Below are 19702 nucleotides of genomic sequence, written 5' to 3' on the forward strand. Positions count from 1 at the left end.
GTCTGCAGAGGTTCAAAGACCTGCTGGTGAGAAAATTGTCAAGTCAAGCGGAACGTGACCCGTCAACAGCTCCTCCTTCACATTCTCCCGCAACTGGGGCTGCGAGGAAAAGGCTCAGAATTCCGAGCCCACCCGCTGGCGGTGATGCAGGGCAGTCTGGAGCGAGTGCTGACATCTGGTCCGGACTAAAGGACCTGCCAACGATTACTGACATGTCGTCTACTGTCACTGCATATGATTCTGTCACCATTGAAAGAATGGTGGAGGATTATATGAGTGACCGCATCCAAATAGGCACGTCAGACAGTCCGTACGTATACTGGCAGGAAAAAGAGGCAATTTGGAGGCCCTTGCAGAAACTGGCTTTATTTTACCTAAGTTGCCCCCCCTCCAGTGTGTACTCCGAAAGAGTGTTTAGTGCAGCCGCTCACCTTGTCAGCAATCGGCGTACGAGGTTACTTCCAGAAAATGTGGAGAAGATGATGTTCATCAAAATGAATTATAATCAATTCCTCCGTGGAGACATTCACCAGCAATTGCCTCCAGAAAGTACACAGGGACCTGAGATGGTGGATTCCAGTGGGGACGAATTAATAATCTGTGAGGAGGGGGATGTACACAGTGGAAGGGGTGAGGAATCGGACGATGAGGAGGAGGTGGACATCTTGCCTCTGTAGAGCCAGTTTGTGCAAGGAGAGATTGATTGCTTCTTTTTTGGTGGGGGCCCAAACCAACCAGTCATTTCAGTCACAGTTGTGTGGCAGACCCTGTCGCTGAAATGATGGGTTTGTTAAAGTGTGCATGTCCTGTTTATACAACATAAGGGTGGGTGGGAGGGCCCAAGGACAATTCCATCTTGCACCTCTTTTTTCTTTCATTTTTCTTTGCATCATGTGCTGTTTGGGGACTATTTTTTGAAGTGCCATCCTGTCTGATACTGCAGTGCCACTCCTAGATGGGCCAGGTGTTTGTGTCGGCCACTTGGGTTGCTTAGCTTAGTCACACAGCTACCTCATTGCGCCTCTTTTTTTCTTTGCGTCATGTGCTGTTTGGGGACTATTTTTTTAATCTGCCATCCTGTCTGACACTGCAGTGCCACTCTGTTAGGTTCCTGGTGCTCAGAACAAGGGAGATGTTATGAAGCGAGTCCAGAGCACCAGGACGGAATGCTGGGAAAGGGGAATGGAAAGGGAATAGCCCCTGGCGCCCTATCTCCGTTGTCTCACCCGTGCTGTCAGTACACTCTTGCGAGACTATGGTTGCTTGAGCCCATGGCAGCCGCGTTTGAAGGGCGGATTACGTCTGCCCAACTTCGATGCCCCCTCAGGTCTTAATGAGAGACAAAGAGTGAACCGAGACAGGGTGATAACAAGGGGCCCTCTGACTAAACAACAAGGCCAGGGGCTACTAACAAACCTAAAACCAAAGTATGTGCGGCTTGCCGCCAAAGGAAAAGAACAACAAAGGAAATGCTGACCACACGCCGACAATACTTTTGTGTACCGGCGGTGACAGCATAAGCAGAACCCTCTGCAAAACACCAGTGACAGAAATAATAAGGGAATACAGCAGCCTAGGCCGACGGACGCGGTAGTGCCGCTACTCACGGAACCGGTACGAATACTGGCAAACGGACAGGAACTCCCAATGCTGCTGACACAGACTCTCAGAACTGGAGGACAGGCAGAATCCCAAACGGCAGACCGGTGGACACCAAGAAGCCAGAAACTTGCACAGGCAACGGTACTGGACCTCAGGACAGGAACGCCTCACGGCAGTACACGGGATCAGACATAGGAATCGACACAGGGACTGACACAGGAATCGACACAGGAAGCTCAGGAACTAGCAGGAACCAAGCTCAGAACTCAAGCAGACTGCAAACCAAGGAATATCACCAGCATCTGTGAATTGCAAACAGCCAGCATATAACAGAGAGGCCTAATTAATAATCCCATGCAGCTGCCTTGTTGCAAGATTCCAAACTGACCAGATGCAATTAGCAGCCAGGTGAGGCTGAACACAAGGGAACAAGCTGCAATTACACAGACTCACCAGCGGCAGCAGACAAGAGTATTCTAAAACAGAGCAACAGGAAATCCTGGCATGCAAGACAACTTTATAAACATAAAATAGGAATGAACCACTACCTGTGGTTCATAACAGTATCCCCTCCTTAAGGGTGAGCTCCGAGCACCCCATGACACCCACGGGGAACATAAACAGAAGTATAACATGAAATACAGAACAAAACTGCAAAACAGGAATGAGCCACAGCCGTGGCTCATAACATTACCCCCCCCTTGAGGAGGGGTCAAAAGACCCCAAAATTCAGACTATCCAGAACAAGGGATACAAAAAAAAAACCTGACACACTGGTCTAACAGACAAGAAAACAAAAACAAGCTGTAGCAACAACTTGTAACAGTGCCCTCCCCTTGATGGTGGCCACTGGACACAAGACAAGGGGAAAAAACAAAAAAAACTTTTTTTTTTATCAAGGCAAGAGTCAAAAATTATTTCTTTTTCTTCTTCGTCTTTTTACAAAGCTCTTTAGGTCTGACCAAGGTAATTCCCCACACATTGTCTGAACTGATGGTACCACCCAGCAAGGCTGCGTTCAAATCAGAGACAGGTCTCTTACCCTTGGGAGCTGAACTTTCTGGTAAAGTACTATTATTAGAAGAAGAAGTCAGAAAAGCACATCCTGCAGTCAAAACAACGGGCTGAGATTCTTGTGCTGAGTTTACAGTATTTGGTGGACTCTCAGTATATAAGACGGGTGACCTAGAGGAACCTGAACCAATTTCTTTGGAACCATATCTTTTAATAATTGCATCACTGAATGCTAAGGGATCCTGAAGAATGGGATCTTCAGCTTTCATTAGGCTGGTCGCCCACTCAAAAGGCTCTCCTCTAAAAGAATAAATCAGATAAAGCACAATGTTCTCTGAAGTGATGCCCAGAAATGGTCTAGACAACATAATAATGTAATAGTGTTTGTAAAGTGTCAAAAATTGGGCTAAGTCCCCATCAAAGATTATGGATGTTGAGATATCAGAGTCAGGATCTGTTTCCTTCTCATCTGACTGACTGGAGTGCTTTGCTAGGACCTGGTCACTATTGACCTTACTCGAGGCTGAGACTCTCTGAACCCCACCCGGGGCAGTGACTTTCTGAACCCCACCCGGGGCAGTGACTTTCTGAACCCCACCCGGGGCAGTGACTTTCTGAACCCCACCCGGGGCAGTGACTTTCTGAACCCCACCCGGGGCAGTGACTTCCTGAACCCCACCCGGGGCAGTGACTTCCTGAACCCCACCCGGGGCAGAGACTTCCTGAACCCCACCCGGGGCAGAGACTTCCTGAACCCCACCCGGGGCAGAGACTTCCGGGAACCCCGCCGGGGCAGTGGCCTCCGGGAACCCTGCTGGGGCAGTGGCCTCCGGGAACCCCGCCGGGGCAGTGGCCTCCGGGAACCCCGCCGGGGCAGTGGCCTCCGGGAACCCCGCCGGGGCAGTGGCCTCCGGGAACCCCGCTGGGGCAGTGGCCTCCGGGAACCCCGCTGGGGCCAGCACCTCGGATTCTTTTACTGGGACCGGGCCGTTGGCCTCCCTGACTGGGATCAGGCCATCGGCCTCCCTCTCTGAGTCGATAATTATCGAAAGTTCTCCCGGGACTATGACTTCCGGGACTTTTGCTGAAGCAATAACGTTCAGATCCTCCACTAATGCTATGCTTCTTAAGTTCTTTCCTGGGGAAGCGACTTCTAGACCCTTCTTTGGGGCTGCGTCTCTCGAGACCCCACTTGGAGATATTACTTCAAAGATCCCTTCTGGGGTTTTGCTTCTCGAGTTCCCTTCAAGAACTATGGTTTTAGAGACCCTTTCTTGGGTTGCGCTTTTCAAGTCCCTACCTGGGGTGACAGATTCTGAGACCCCTTCCGGTATGGACACCTGAACTATAATATTTGATGTCCCTCTATAAGCTAGGGCATCGGGTACCGCTCCAGCACTCTGGGCATCGGGTACCGCTCCAGCACTCTGGGCATCGGGTACCGCTCCAGCACTCTGGGCATCGGGTACCGCTTCAGCACTCTGGGCATCGGGTACCGCTCCAGCACTCTGGGCATCGGGTACCGCTCCAGCACTCTGGGCATCGGGTACCGCTCCAGCACTCTGGGCATCGGGTACCGCTCCAGCACTCTGGGCATCGGGCACCGCTCCAGCACTCTGGGCATCGGGCACCACTCCAGCACTCTGGGCATCGGGCACCACTCCAGGACCCTGGGCTACGGGCACCACTCCAGGACCCTGGGCTACGGGCACCACTCCAGGACCCTGGGCTACGGGCACCACTCCAGGACCCTGGGCTACGGGCACCACTCCAGGGGCTTGCAACTCCGCTTCCACAGGAACCTCAAGAGAGGAGAAAAACATTCTTTTTTGATTCCTGAATCTATAATGGGGCTCCCTTGCCCAAGGACCCCAATTATAGGACAGAGAGCTTTTTAGTGTGGGTTGTGTGACAAGTACCTCTGCCACAGTAGAGACAGGAGTAGGTCTTGTATCCTGACTCAACTTGGCCAGAGGGAAAGACTCGTCACCACACTTTGGCTTGCGCAACTCACAGGTCTGCAGATAGTGGCCTAAACCCCCACAATATAGGCACAAGTTTAAGTTTCTGCGACGCAGACGCTCCTCTTCTGAGAGCCTGGGCCGCAGAAAACTTTTACATCTTTTCTCTTCAATTAAACCAGAGGATTCTCTTGTCACCATACTGTGAACAAGAGTCTCTTTAGAGATAGATGTACTCTCAACGACTTCTGGCAAGATGAGCAAGATTTTAGTCAGTAGGTTTTGCAGTTGCTTTAGGGATTGCTGCAAAACTTCTAGTCGCTCTGGTCTCAAAGCACTGAATACAGAGTTCAGGGCTGCGAGAGATGCCTGCAGGGCTTGCATAGTAGACATAGGAGGATTTAAAACTAGACAAGACAAGACAAGACAAGACTAAATTTTGCTAAACAAAACAAGACTTTTTTTTTTTTTTTTTTTTAAACACCGGACTGGATTCTAAACACCGGACTGGATTCTAAACACCGGACTGGATTCTAAACACCGGACTGGATTCTAAACACCGGATTCTAAACAAGACTGGATTCTAACACTGGACTGGATTCTAAACACCGAATTCTAGACAGGACTGGATTCTAGACTAGACACTGGAATCGACACAGGAAGCTCAGGAACTAGCAGGAACCAAGCTCAGAACTCAAGCAGACTGCAAACCAAGGAATATCACCAGCATCTGTGAATTGCAAACAGCCAGCATATAACAGAGAGGCCTAATTAATAATCCCATGCAGCTGCCTTGTTGCAAGATTCCAAACTGACCAGATGCAATTAGCAGCCAGGTGAGGCTGAACACAAGGGAACAAGCTGCAATTACACAGACTCACCAGCGGCAGCAGACAAGAGTATTCTAAAACAGAGCAACAGGAAATCCTGGCATGCAAGACAACTTTATAAACATAAAATAGGAATGAACCACTACCTGTGGTTCATAACAGTATCCCCTCCTTAAGGGTGAGCTCCGAGCACCCCATGACACCCACGGGGAACATAAACAGAAGTATAACATGAAATACAGAACAAAACTGCAAAACAGGAATGAGCCACAGCCGTGGCTCATAACACACTCCTAGATGGGCCAGGTATTTGTGTCGGCCACTTGGGTCGCTTAGCTTAGTCACACAGCTACCTCATTGCGCCTCTTTATTTCTTTGCATCATGTGCTGTTTGGGGACTATTTTTTTAATCTGCCATCCTGTCTGACACTGCAGTGCCACTCCTAGATGGGCCAGGTGTTTGTGTCGGCCACTTGGGTCGCTTAGCTTAGTCATCCAGCGACCTCGGTGCAAATTTTAGGACTAAACATAATATTGTGAGGTGTGAGGTGTTCAGAATAGACTGGAAATGAGTGTAAATTATGGTTATTGAGGTTAATAATACTATGGGATCAAAATGACTCCCAAATTCTATGATTTAAGCTGTTTTTGAGGGTTTTTTGTAAAAAAACAACCGAATCCAAAACACACCCGAATCCGACAAAAAAATTTCAGGGAGGTTTTGCCAAAACGCGTCCGAATCCAAAACACGGCCACGGAGCCGAATCCAAAACCAAAACCCGAAAAATTTCCGGTGCACATCACTAATTTATAGGCAGCATTTTGGGCTAATAAAATACATTAGTTGAGTGACACAATAAAATATCACCGATATATCCATTAGAACAGCAGCTATTCAGAAGTCATAGCCACAAATCAGCAACACAATATTTTTTTACCTATAAGAATTTTGTCTGAGTTTTGAGAAATAAATCTATCCCTAAAGTAAAACATATAAACAATTTATTCAATTGATCACCCTACTGTATGATAAGAACGTAGTTTTCCCATTTCACCAGCAAACCCTTTCTGCGACAATAGTTATGGTATTACATTGCTAAAAGCAGTTATTATTATTCCACTGTTTTCTTTAGAAGAAAATATTATTCACTTCACTTTAACGCTATGTTTAGACATGACTAATCAGTATGAATAGGAATATGTTTATCAATAACAGAACTTTCTTCCAACAGCGACATTGCAGCCAGAAATTGCCTGCTGACCTACACCAGTACCGTACGTGTAGCCAAAATCGGTGACTTTGGAATGGCTCGTGATATTTACAGGTGAGGATGTCTGGGTTTCCATAAGTCCACATCTATGTGCTGTGAGTAACTTCTTTTATTTCACATATATGAAATCTTTTTTTATGAAAGATTATGTTCACAACTTTCGGCCACAGATCTTGTATTCCCTAGTTATCCACAGACTCTTCTTAATAGTCCTGCTAGATTTATTAACCTCCAGGTATCACCTTATAGTAAGTGACATACAGCAGTAGGGGCGTCTATATAATACTGTATATTGCCATTTTGGTGCTGGGAGTTCATTATAAGAGCAGACATAGCTTTTGCTGAAAGAGGAACGTCTCCTTGTTAAAAAAAATAATAATAAAATATATATATATATCTATCTATATATATATATATATATATATATATAAAATTAGAAATATATCTTCATACAGCATACATTATTCTGCTATATACAGTGCATCCGGAAAGCATTCACAGTGCTTCACTTTTTCCACATTTTGTTATGTTACTGCCTTATTCCAAAATGGAATACATTAATTTTTCCCCTCAAAATTCTTCATACAATACCCCATAATGACAACATGAAAAAAGTGTTTTTTTTAGATTTTTGCAACTTTATTAAAAATAAAAAACTAAGAAATCATATGTACAGAAGTATTCACAGCCTTTGCCATGAAGCTCAAAATTGAGATCAAGTGCATCCTGTTTCCACTGATCATCCTTGAGATGTTCCTACAGCTTAATTGGGAGTCCACCTGAGGTAAATTCAGTTGATTGGACATGATTTGGAAAGGCACACACCTGTCTATATAAGGTCCCACACTTGACAGTGCTTGTCTGAGCACAAACCACGCATGAAGTCAAAGGAATTGTCTGTAGACCTCCGACACAGGATTGTCTCGAGGCACAAATCTGGGAAAGGGTACAGAAAAATATCTGCTGCTTTGAAGGTCCCAATGAGCACAGTGGCCTCCATCATCCATAAATGGAAGAAGTTCAGAACCACTAGGACTCTTCCTAGAGCTGGCCGACCATCTAAACTGAGCGATCGGGGGAGAAGGGCCCTAGTTAGGGAGGTGACCAAGAACCTGATAGTCACTCTGTCAGAGCTACAGCATTCTTCTGTGGAGAGAGGAGAACCTTATAGAAGGACAACCATCTCTGCAGCAATCCACCAATGAGGCCTGTATCGTAGAGTGGCCAGACGGAAGCCACTCCTTAGTAAAAAGCATGTGGCAGCCCACCTGGAGTTTGCCAAAATGCACCTGAAGGACTCTCAGACCATGAGAAACATAGAATTTTGAGGGGAAAAAATTATTTATTCCATTTTGGAATAAGGCCGTAACATAACAAAATGTGGAAAAAGTGAAGCGCTCTGAATACTTTCCGGATGCACTGTATTGTCATATGCAGCTTTATTGTATAAATTTGGGTGTTGTGTGTTTAGAAACTGTTAAAAATACAAGATTTGTTAAGCATGGGATTTGATGCTGTTTTGTGAATCTTGCCGAGAAAATAATCAACATCGCTCATTTTCACCCTTCCTGTGCAACGTTGTTTACTTTCCCGGAAAATGTGTATGCCACCGCTGAGTGAGTGATGCACGGTCCTGGGGGTCGGTAATGACCCTCGCTGTCGGCCGTGCATGCAGCTTAATTTGGACTATCGTCCAAAAGCTGCCTGTAAGGCCCGGCTGCGGCGTGACGTCACTGAGCGATATGGGCGTCATATCGTTCAGTGTGTACACCCTGCCGCAGACCGCCCCGGCCCAGGAGGGGAAACACTAGGCGACGTTGCTCATGGAGCACATCGCCTAGTGTGTACCCACCTTCAGACTATACCCATTTCACCACAAATCCCAAATCCTGAAGCAATTGCACTAGCATAAACACTGCAAAACTTAAACTCTGCACGATCTCTAGGTTCCATGAAACATTATTTATTTTTATATGTGAAAATACTAAAATTGAAATTAAAAAAACAGGGTGGTGTCCTTCCCCAAATCGATTACAGCCCTAGACCTTTATGCCTAGGCATGAAACATGATGACGACAAAGAGCATGGGGTGCCCTGAATGTCAGAGAACTGCAGCTCCCATGTAAAGATGTGGAAACACCTTTTTCCAGTGTCTCACTCCTATTATTTGCCCGATCATTCCATTATTACCCTTAATAGTGAATGAGATGACAGTGCCTCATGGATGATAGATCGGTATGGTTGGTTTATAGAATGCCTGGTGCAGATGTTCTAGCCTCTGTGTAACGGATGCTGTGTTGTTTTTCAGAGCAAGTTACTATAGGAAAGGGGGGAGAGCCATGCTGCCGGTAAAGTGGATGCCCCCTGAGGCTTTCCTAGAGGGAATCTTCACGTCTAAGACTGACACCTGGTAATAAAGCTAAGAATCTTATAGAAATTGCAGTAGGAAATGAAGGTGGCTCAATTGTGTTTAATATAATAGATAGATAGATAGATAGATAGATAGATAGATAGATAGATAGATAGATAGATAGATAGATAGATAGATAGATAGATAGATACATAGATACCCAGTGCTTTTTAAATATCTTTACGGGTGGCATTGTATATGGTATTGAAGGGAAAGTATTACTTTTTGCAAATGACACAAAGGTATGCAACAGGGTAGACACACTAGGAGGCATTGTTTCTATAATGGGTGCAATGTGTGCGGTGCACAATGGTCCCTGGGTCCAGGGGGGGCCCACACCGCACGCATTGCACCCATATGTTAATACTTACCTCTTCAGAGTCCAGCGTCGGACACTGCAGTTGCAGTGAAAATCTCCTCCAAAATGGCCACTGTGCTTGCGCAGTAGTGAATTTGGTCTCCAGAACATGGTGGGCACCATGTTTCCGGAGACCTGCGCATGTGGAGTAGACTTCGGCATGATGACTAATCGAATCCAGCCCTTAATATAGTATTACTAGCACTATAATGGAAACTACTGAGGATGAAAGGGATCTAGGAGAACTTAAAGGCAGGTGAGCAATGTCACAAGCCATGAGAACAGGACACTTAGGGGTAAATTTACTAAGGTGGGAGATTTTTAGAACTGGTGATCAGCGGCGTAAGTTCGTCCCAGACACCCGGAGGCATGATAAATGTTGGTGCCCCCTACATATACACACACACATACCATATGTAGCTATCCGGCACTAAGGGTGAACAGTAGCAGCGTGCTCAGGTACCTTTCCCAATAGTAATATGGATACACATAGAAAGTGGACGCACTCCAAGTCAGTCATTACAATAAAACAGACACCAGCATACCATTATAGTACACCTACAGTGCTCCCTCACCCGCCAGCAGGTCTCGATGGAGATGCTTTGGCGCAGCGGTGTGCCGATATAATTAGTGTCCACTCTAGGATTTTTTTAGGGCAGGGTGCTGATCACGGGGAGGGCACATTTTTCCATTCGGGAGGGCACATTTTTAAGTTAGATGGGCAAACTTAGGTACATACTATAATGCTTGGTGCTCCCATTCCTATAGTCCAAAACATGGACAGTGCGCACCGAAGGCGCGCAGCAAAAATCTAGGGGCATTGTTTCGTGGGGAAGGGGCGTGGCCACATAATAGTGGCAATTCACATTACACCACACGGTAGTGCACCTAATACACATTGCACCAGGTAGAACCTCCTATACACACTGCGACAGGTAGAGCACGTTATACACATTTCGCCAGGCAGAGCACTGAGGCACACTGCACCAGGTAGAGAGCACTGAGGCACACTGCACCAGGTAGAGAGCACTGAGGCACACTGCACCAGGTAGAGAGCACTGAGGCACACTGCACCAGACAGAGAGCACTGAGGCACACTGCACCAGGCAGAGAGCACTGAGGCACACTGCACCAGACAGAGAGCACTGAGGCACATTGCACCAGACAGAGAGCACTGAGGCACATTGCACCAGACAGAGAGCACTGAGGCACATTGCACCAGGTAGAGAGCACTGAGATTGAAGTTTACAGCTGCAAAATACTTACAAGGTTAATTTAGCCCAGGGGGACTCTCATGTGCTTACCGGGTCCGGTGGCGCACGGCTGGGTCCGGCGGCAGCAAACGGCGGGGTGGCAGGGCTCACAAAAACGGGCAGGGCGGGATAAAGCTGTCTAAAAAAGGGGCAGGGCGCAGCGCCCTGTGAAAGACACTTGGTATGAACACTAGATATATAAAAAACCCACACAAATGCCTCATTCACTTAAACACACACATCTCTTTCACTTAAACACACACACCGCTTTAACACACACACAAACATGCCTCCTTCACTTAAAAACACACACATGCCGCTTTCACACACATACACACACACACATACACACACACACACACACACACACACATGCCTCCTTCACTTAAAAACACACATGCCGCTTTCACTTAAACACACACACGCCGCTTTCACTTAAACACCCACACATGCCTTTCACTTACACACACACACACATGCCTTTCACTTACACACACATGCCTTTCACTTACACCCACACACACATGCCTCTCACACACATTCAGAACGGACACCCCTCCATATATTTATAAGGTAGCGTGTACCCAGACCAGGTGTGTGCTCTGTACACAGTCCTGTAGAAATGCTCAAATGCCTCCTTTAATCCTTTCCTCTCACGCACATACCTCTCACACACGTCTCTCACTTACATACACATGCCTCTCACTTACATACACATGCCTCTCACTTACACACATACACATGCCTCTCACTTGCACACATACACATGCCTCTCACTTACACACACACACATGCCTCTCACTTACACACACACATGCCTCCCACTTACACACACATACATGCCTCTCACTCACACACACACACACACATGCCTCTCACCTACATACACAAGCCTCCCACTTACGCACACATACATGCCTCTCACTCACACACACACATGCCTCTCACCTACATACACATGCCTCCCACTTACACACACATACATGCCTCTCACTTACACACACACACACACACACACACATGCCTCTCACACACGCCACTCACTTACACACACACACACACATCACTCACTTACACACACGCCTCTCACACACATGCCTCTTTTACTTGAACGCGCAACTTTCCTTAAAAACACACACACCTCACTTAAATACAAGCACACACAAAACACAGTGCTCCCCCCCACCCCAAATCCTCCCAAATCACCCCAAATACACCTATACCCCACCCCCCACACAGTGCCTACCTTTGGCTATAATCAGGCTGACACGGAGCACAGAGGAGCAGAGAGCTTTGGCTGGCTTGCTTAACTAGAAGGGCCCGGGAGGAGCTGCGCTCTGGAGCTCCCCCTAGCTGCAGCCAGTGCCGGCTCTCTGTAAATACAGGAGGCAGCTTCCGTGTCACTGACACAGCTCCTCCGTCTGCAATAGCAGCGTGGTCCTCAGGCAGCGGGAGACAGTGGAGGAGATCTGCCCCCTTGCGGTCAGGAGCCCGGCGGCAGCCAACTCCACTGCCTCCCACAGTTCCGCCACTGCTGGTGATGTTGCCCATAGCAACCAATCAGATTATATATATTATCTGCTAGAAGTAGCTAGATAAATGGTAAGTAGAATCTGATTGGTTGCCATGGGCAACATCACCAGTTCTAAAAATCTCCCACCTTAGTAAATTTACCCCCTGGCTTCAATACCGATATCGTGATCAGCGCACACTTGCATCTCGCCCTCTCCCTTGTGTATGATATATGTCTGAAAAGGCACGATTACATATACACATAACTTTGCATTGCAAACAATCCCATCATACATTCTTGAAACGCCATCACTAACCTTGGCCTACATACGAAAACCAAGTTACCTCCCAGTTACGCCCCATCACCCACAAGTGGAGATACGATTTGATACTGCCCACACTTGTGTATGCTTGACCTTGGAGCATGTGCAGTGTGAAAACATGCTAACTAAACGCTAGTCAGTTTTCTAGACTCGCTGCATCAGCTCCTCCATGTGCAGAGTTTATATGTTCTCATCTGGGATTCCTCATGGGGATTGCTTTTATCATATGGTTCAAAAATATATTCAAAGGTTATTTGGCTTTTCATTAAAAGCCCTAATATGTGTGCACTTGCAGAGGGAAGTTCTACTGTCACAAGGACTGATCTGAAGGAATACAAATTCTGTGATAGTACATGACTGCATATCTGCTATAGACCTAAAAGATAAGATTGTCAGTAGAAATGAATACAGAAATATTATGTGTCAGGAATCTCTGGGCGGCATTGCTTTTTGAACAAAATTCTATACAGGTAGAACGTGGGTCACAATCAGGAACAATTTACAAGTAATAACAGTTGAATAATGTAATTTTACTGTGTTCTTCAGAAGTGACATGCATGCTTTATATGTTGCTGTAGGTCCTTTGGAGTGTTGCTTTGGGAGATCTTCTCATTAGGCTACATGCCATACCCGTGCAAAACTAACCAAGAAGTGCTAGAGTTTGTTACGAGCGGTGGGCGCATGGATCCCCCCAAAAACTGCCCAGGACCAGTGTGAGTATAATCAGTGACATGCGGTGAGGTCAGTGGCTGGGGAGGCACTGGCAGCTAACCCCCCCCCCTCCCCCCTACATAGAGGGAAAAAAATAAATAAGTGTAGTCCCCCACACATCACTAAAACCAGCCAGGGGGGATAATGCCATAGCAGGGGAGACACTCAGTGTGGGGTCCCCCTGCCATAACATTAAACAGCCCCCCAAGCCAGTCAGCCCAGGGCTGGAATTCCTCGGAAAGCGGGGACCCCAAAAAATAGGAATGGGGTCCCCCCTCCCGAGCAACAACCAGCACTGGGCTGATAGCCCAGTGCTATGCCCCGCACCCCTGGTGGCGGTGGGTGCGGGGTTCATTGTATGTTAATATTGTTCTTTACAGGTGGCCTATAGGTCCCAGCAAGCCTGCCCCAGCATGCTGGCACTTGGAGAACTACAAGTGCCAGCATGCCCGGACATAAAGGGCCCGCTGGCACCTGTAGTCCACCTGTAAAGAAAATATTAAAATAAAACCACCACACATCTTGAAAAAAAAAAGTTTTATTAGTCAGGGTCTTCACCTAGTGGCGGCGGCCTTTAAGCTCTTTTGCATGGCCGCCGCCTTCCCGGGGCTTCCGGCGTCTTCACCTGGGGGGCTGTCGCCTTCCCAAGGCTTCCGGTGTCTTCACCTGGGAGGCAATGGCCTTTAAGCTCTTTTGCATGGCCGCCGCCTTCCCAGGACTTCCGGCATCTTCACCTGGTGGGCGGCGGCTGTTAAGCTCTTTTGCATAGCCGCCGCCCATCCAGGACTTCCACGGCGTCTTCTTTCTTCAGGAGCTCTTCACTGCTCCTACTCCGCCGTCGGACTGACGCCGCTGCCTCGCACTGACTTATATAAGTCAGCCGGAGGGGGCGGGGTGATGATGCAGCGAGCTGAGATTGGCTCGCGGCGGCCATCTTGAATTTAAAAAATGGCGCTGAGGCGCCATTTTTTAAACTGGCACTGCTCCGCTGCCAAACTCTGTGAATGAACAAAATGTAAGTTGCTCAAATTAATTGGGAAATACAATTCAGGTGCATGAAAGGGAGGGGGTAGTCTGAGCTAGAAATACATTGGGGATAAACCCCTGGTGTCCCCCAGCACACCGAGCTGTACCTGTACCAAGACATGAAAGACTATATATATATTTATTTATATATATATATATATATATATATATATATATATAAAATAGAAATCCAGAGGTCTTAGTTACATGCAATTTGCAAACGTATGATAAACCACCAGGTATCTTCAGGTGAGTTAGCGCTCAATTCGGATACATTTGCTCAGATGCCATTATCATGTGGCATTATGTTATATTACCCGGCCGGAAGGGTTGTTATTATTATTATTAGTACATGGGGCGAGTCTGGGGTGCGGTTCCCCCTGGATTGGTAGGGCTGGGCTGCTTTGGGGTAGCACACTGCAAGATCTTATTTAGCACCCCCTTAACACATTTATTAATCCTTCTGGTCTTTTAATTACACTTTCACTAGTCTATTAATTTTTGTATATAGATTTTATTTTCCTTTTATTAACACATACTAACACTTTACTTTCTCGCATTGTGCTGCCCTGGGGTAGCTGGCCTGTGCCGGTTTGTGGGTTCTGCACCCCAGGCCCAGACCTAGAGTTAGGGACCACCAGCATCAGAGGAGCCTTGCCGGGGCCTGGTGGCTTATCATACGTTTGGAAATTGTATGTAACTAAGACCTCTGGATTTCTATTCTATATATATATATATATATATATATATATGGTACAGCTCGGTGTGCTGGGGGACACCATGGGTTTATCCCCAATGTATTTCAATCTGAATGGCAGGCAGGGACCACCCGCACCTCTGCCGCGCCCACACAGTGATGACAGCGGATCCAGTGACGGATCCGCTGGCCAATAATTGTGACCTCACTGACAGGGTCGTGCTTTCATGGGTTGAAAGCACGTCCCTGTATGAGAGCGGCACTTCTAATGGTGCTGCTTTCCAATGCATTTTCAATGGGCTTTTATGCCCCATGACTTGGCCCTGCCCGCGCCCGCCCCCTGCTCCGGCCCCTTTCCCATTGACATCGGGAGGCACCACGATCAGTGCCTCCCAGCCCCATTTACACAGTGATAATGATTGGATTAAAATAAAGGAGATACTTATGACACAGAATATGTGTCATAAGTATCTTCTTTGTATTATTTTAATGATTAATGACAGGGGAGGCACTGCCTCCCCTGAGCGTACATCCCTGAGTATAATATCCACATTCATTTCTAGGTTTACGAAAAGTTATATGTCAGCTGTGCCAGCTGTAAATATTCATGGTGGTACATTGTCAGGTTCAGTGGTCCTGATGGGTATAGTTGTCTGCTTGTGTAGCCAATAATCAAATTCCAACAACATATCACTATCTATCCCTGTTCTTCAAACATGGGCCCTCATTCCGAGTTGTTCGCTTGCAAGCTGCTTTTAGCAGCATTGCACACGCTAAGCCGCCGCCTACTGGGAGTGTATCTTAGCTTAGCAGATTTGCGAACGAAAGATTCTCAAAATTGCGAATAGAAATTTCTTAGCAGTTTCTGAGTAGCTCGACACTTACTCTGCCACTGCGATCAGTTCAGTCAGTTTCGTTCCTGGTTTGACGTCACAAACACACCCAGCGTTCGCCTAGACACTCCCCCATTTCTCCAGCCACTCCCGCGTTTTTCCCAGAAACGCCAGCGTTTTTTCACACACACCCAGTCTCTTGGTGCATACTAGCTGTGCCGTGTTATGTCTAAGTTCACGTTTTGGCAAAAGACATACACCCCACACTAACGGAGTTGAACGGGACCATTCAGCTCACTTGCGCCAGTCACGCTGCGTGGTGCATTGAGGCTAGATGTAGAAGGACATATCTGTAAATAAAAGGAGCCATTAAAACTATAACCTCAATGAAAGCTTCTAGTTCCTAGGAATTACTAATTTCAGAATAGACAATCTATAGTTCTACTTATCCAAGAACATATGGATAATCTTCTCATAATCTTGGATCAGTAAAGCCTGACCGCTCAGCATAGAGTGAATGTTCCAAGTGGGCAGTGGCACCTTTGTGCATGATGTAGTGCGCCATATTCTGCAGTCTGTACACTGGACATGACTCAGAGATGTGCGCTAATGCATTTACAGATGTGACCCCATACAAAGCTAATGTGCAGAAAACCTGCTAATGCCGTAGCCGCCTAGAAATGTACTGAGACTCCCACCAGTGGCTTCACAGCTCCAGGTAACTACATACACACACGCAGCAGTGATCGTAGAGCCTTCAATAATTGATTCCAGAGTAACCCTATGGTTATGCAGAACGGCGTGGGATTGGAGGCGCTAGTGCCATGTGTTCTGCAACTCTCAATTGTAGGCTAAGGCACAACCCGCAAACTGACATGATACACCTGCATTTTTGCTGCCACTCCCTGTTACCTCCCCCAAATGGCCCCCGTGTCATTCTGTTTGTGAAGAAACCCTCATGTGAGCGACATAACTACGGTACAATGGCGCTTGCGCCGTGCGACCGCGCCGCATACACAGTTGGCCCATGATCACGTAACTATTATCAGCATTGCATACATCTTTTTGGTCTCTGAATCAGACCCGTTCTGTTCTGTTTAATCACCCAATTCACTGCACTGAGATGGCAACTTCTTTGCTCTCCCAGCAAACAGACACATGTGAAAACTAGAGGCTGTCTGACCCCTTTCCTGCTCTTGCATCTTGTTCTAGCTACCGAATAATGACACAGTGCTGGCAGCACACTCCAGATCACCGGCCCAACTTCTCAACCATCCTGGAGCGGATCATCTACTGCACACAGGTATAAATCACCGGATGAACGTCTAGGACAGTTACAAGGCAGCTAGTCACTGTTCCACGCACTGGCCTTTTAGAGTGTGACACTGGTTTGTACGGACTCGCAACATCCATAAACAGACAGCTTGTTTCCTCTGTCAGGCTTGCTCAGTGCGGGTTGAGGCCCATACACACTTGGCGATTTTGAGCTCAGAATAGCTCACTTTTGGTGTTTTCAGATACCTTGAGCTCAAAATCACCCAGTGTGTATAGACAGGCGATGAGCGGTGAGCACTGTGCCGCTTTCCGTCGGCCTGTTTTACCAGCCAAGTGAACCACTTTCCATAGTCTCCTATTGTGGAAAGTGGTTTACCCCCATGGAAATCGTTGGCCAGGTGAAAATCGCTCAGTGTGTATGCACTGTGCGATTTTCCAGCCAGCGATTTTCACAGGGGGTAAACCCAGTGTGTATACACCTTCATTCTGTGCAGCACATGACGTAGTCTCATCTGTAGGGGCTGATTCTGAGTGGAACGCACAGTGGCTGTGTTTGCGTGATGCTGCAGCAGCCGGTACTACCTTATGCTAATACCAGTTTACGTAGGGCTAATCTGAGGATCTGTGCGACTTCAAGAAGGTAGCCGCAGCGCCCGTGTATTTCCATCCACAGCCTCAGTATTCATCATTAGTGGCGGCACTGCACCGACTTCATACTAGGTGCAAGAGATCCGTCTGACACAGGCTTCCCTTCCCCACACACGACCCAGAATAGAATCGAACCCAAGCTATATGCCTACAACACTCCCATAGGAAAGAATAGCTCTTGCATGCAACAGGAGGAGACAAAGGTGTGATCGCATTGTTGCCTCCCAGATCCTGACCTGAAACGCCAATTTCACGCAAAGACAGATCCGGCAAAGATGCCACCGACTCGGCATAGGACAGATCCACAGAGATGTGTAAATTTGCATCTGCACATGTGCTGTATGTAACACTCCCTATTTACAAGCATGCAAAGAGATCCATCTGACTCAGAATTAGCACCTCAGTGTGGATTATAGTCCACATACATTACCGTCAGTCTGGTTATATATGTGTAGGATAGGACCATTTCAATACAGCCAGGTATAGATGTAAATGGGCATTTATCCAAACAACTTAAAATAAATTGTTCTACTTCAAAACCTTTCTTTGTTTTGGACTATAAGATACTTACTGGTCCCCCATGTTACAGGATCCTGATGTGATAAATACAGCACTTCCTGTGGAAAGTGGGCCCGCTCCTGAAGATGAAGGAAGTACAATAATGCGACCAAGCAGCTGTAACGGGATAACACCTCTGGTGAGGAACCCTTTTCCTCCAACTCTGGACACACAGACAACGGAACATAAACTTGGAGTCCTTCCTGAGGAATTACTGGTAGAAAACCTGGTGGGCTGGAACATCCGAGCACCAAGCTTACAATGTGTTGCTGAGTCCCCAGAAGGTTCGTGTGTCCAGCCAAACCCTATTTCCACAACAGAGACAAAACCCCAAATGTCCCATAAAGTAAAGAACAAATCCAAAAATCTTTGGAATCCAACTTATGGTTCTTGGGTAATGGAAAGCACCTGCTGACTTGCTTTTAGCATCCTAGTGTACAGCTTCGATGTGAAGACTCAGGTTTCAACCTTGGGACTGTGGGATCTAACCTCACCACAAGTTTTAGCAGTTCCAAAGAAAACCCACTGCATCCTCAGACCACTTTCACTTATTACAAGTTTTAGAGAAGATTAAAAAAAACCTCAGACTGTGCCATAGACCATTAAACTGGGCTTTGACCTCACTTCCCATTGACATTATATATATATTTTTTATTACCATTACAATTTATTTCTCCTTTCAATTGTGCTTGTGATTTTAATGGCAATAAGGTAAGATACAGAGGTATTCTGCTAGTGCTACACAAGTATTATGTTTATGTCTAGGAGCTCCTTGAAACCTAATATCCTGTTAAGGTTTCACAGAGCTTAATAAAAAAATCATAGGTTTTTCTGTTAAAATGTTTGGTTGACATTGAGTAATGTTACAGCATACCTCCCAACTGTCTGGTTTTTCTGGTGCAGGCCCTATTTGTGGAGTGGTAACAAACCAAAATGGGTGTTTCTGGGTAGAACACAGCAAGATTTTGGTGAATAGAGGCAAGTCCTGGAAAGATTGTGGGTTTGGCTTATTTTGTCACAATTTTATTTTGTCACATTGGGGGTCATTCCGAGTTGATCGCTCGCTAGCTACTTTTAGCAGCCGTGCAAACGCATTGTTGCCGCCCACCGGGGAGTGTAAATTCGCTTTGCAGAAGTGCAAACGAGCAGAGCCGCTGCAAAATCATTTTGTGTAAAACAAGACCAGCCCTGTAGTTATTCTTCATGTGCGTTGATTCTAACGACGGAGAGACGACTTTTGACGCCACGCACCCGCCCAGCCACGCCTTCGTTTTCCCCGACACACCTGCGTTTTTCTAAGCACTCCCTAAAAACGGTCGGTTGCCACCCAGAAACGCCCACTTCATGTCAATCTTCCTGCGTTCTGCCGTGCAACCGAAAGCTTTGCTAGAACCTGTGTAAAACCACAAAGGACTTTGTA

At 46.8% G+C, this 19702-nt stretch overlaps 1 protein-coding gene across 1 annotated transcript in view; it reads left to right on the plus strand.

Annotated features, from left to right (window-relative positions):
* LTK (leukocyte receptor tyrosine kinase) overlaps positions 1 to 18916 on the plus strand; it is a 307777-nt gene extending 288861 nt beyond the window's left edge. Inside the window, exons 22-26 of the mRNA XM_063947926.1 lie at positions 6640 to 6732; positions 8987 to 9088; positions 13113 to 13247; positions 17014 to 17104; positions 18314 to 18916. Of these exons, the coding sequence (XP_063803996.1) occupies positions 6640 to 6732; positions 8987 to 9088; positions 13113 to 13247; positions 17014 to 17104; positions 18314 to 18697 (805 nt within the window). The 3' untranslated portion in view covers positions 18698 to 18916. The remainder of the gene's footprint in view (positions 1 to 6639; positions 6733 to 8986; positions 9089 to 13112; positions 13248 to 17013; positions 17105 to 18313) is intronic.
* Positions 18917 to 19702: the final 786 nt, after the last annotated feature.

Source organism: Pseudophryne corroboree, chromosome 12 (assembly GCF_028390025.1).
Source record: "Pseudophryne corroboree isolate aPseCor3 chromosome 12, aPseCor3.hap2, whole genome shotgun sequence".
Classification (NCBI taxonomy): Eukaryota; Metazoa; Chordata; class Amphibia; order Anura; family Myobatrachidae; genus Pseudophryne; species Pseudophryne corroboree.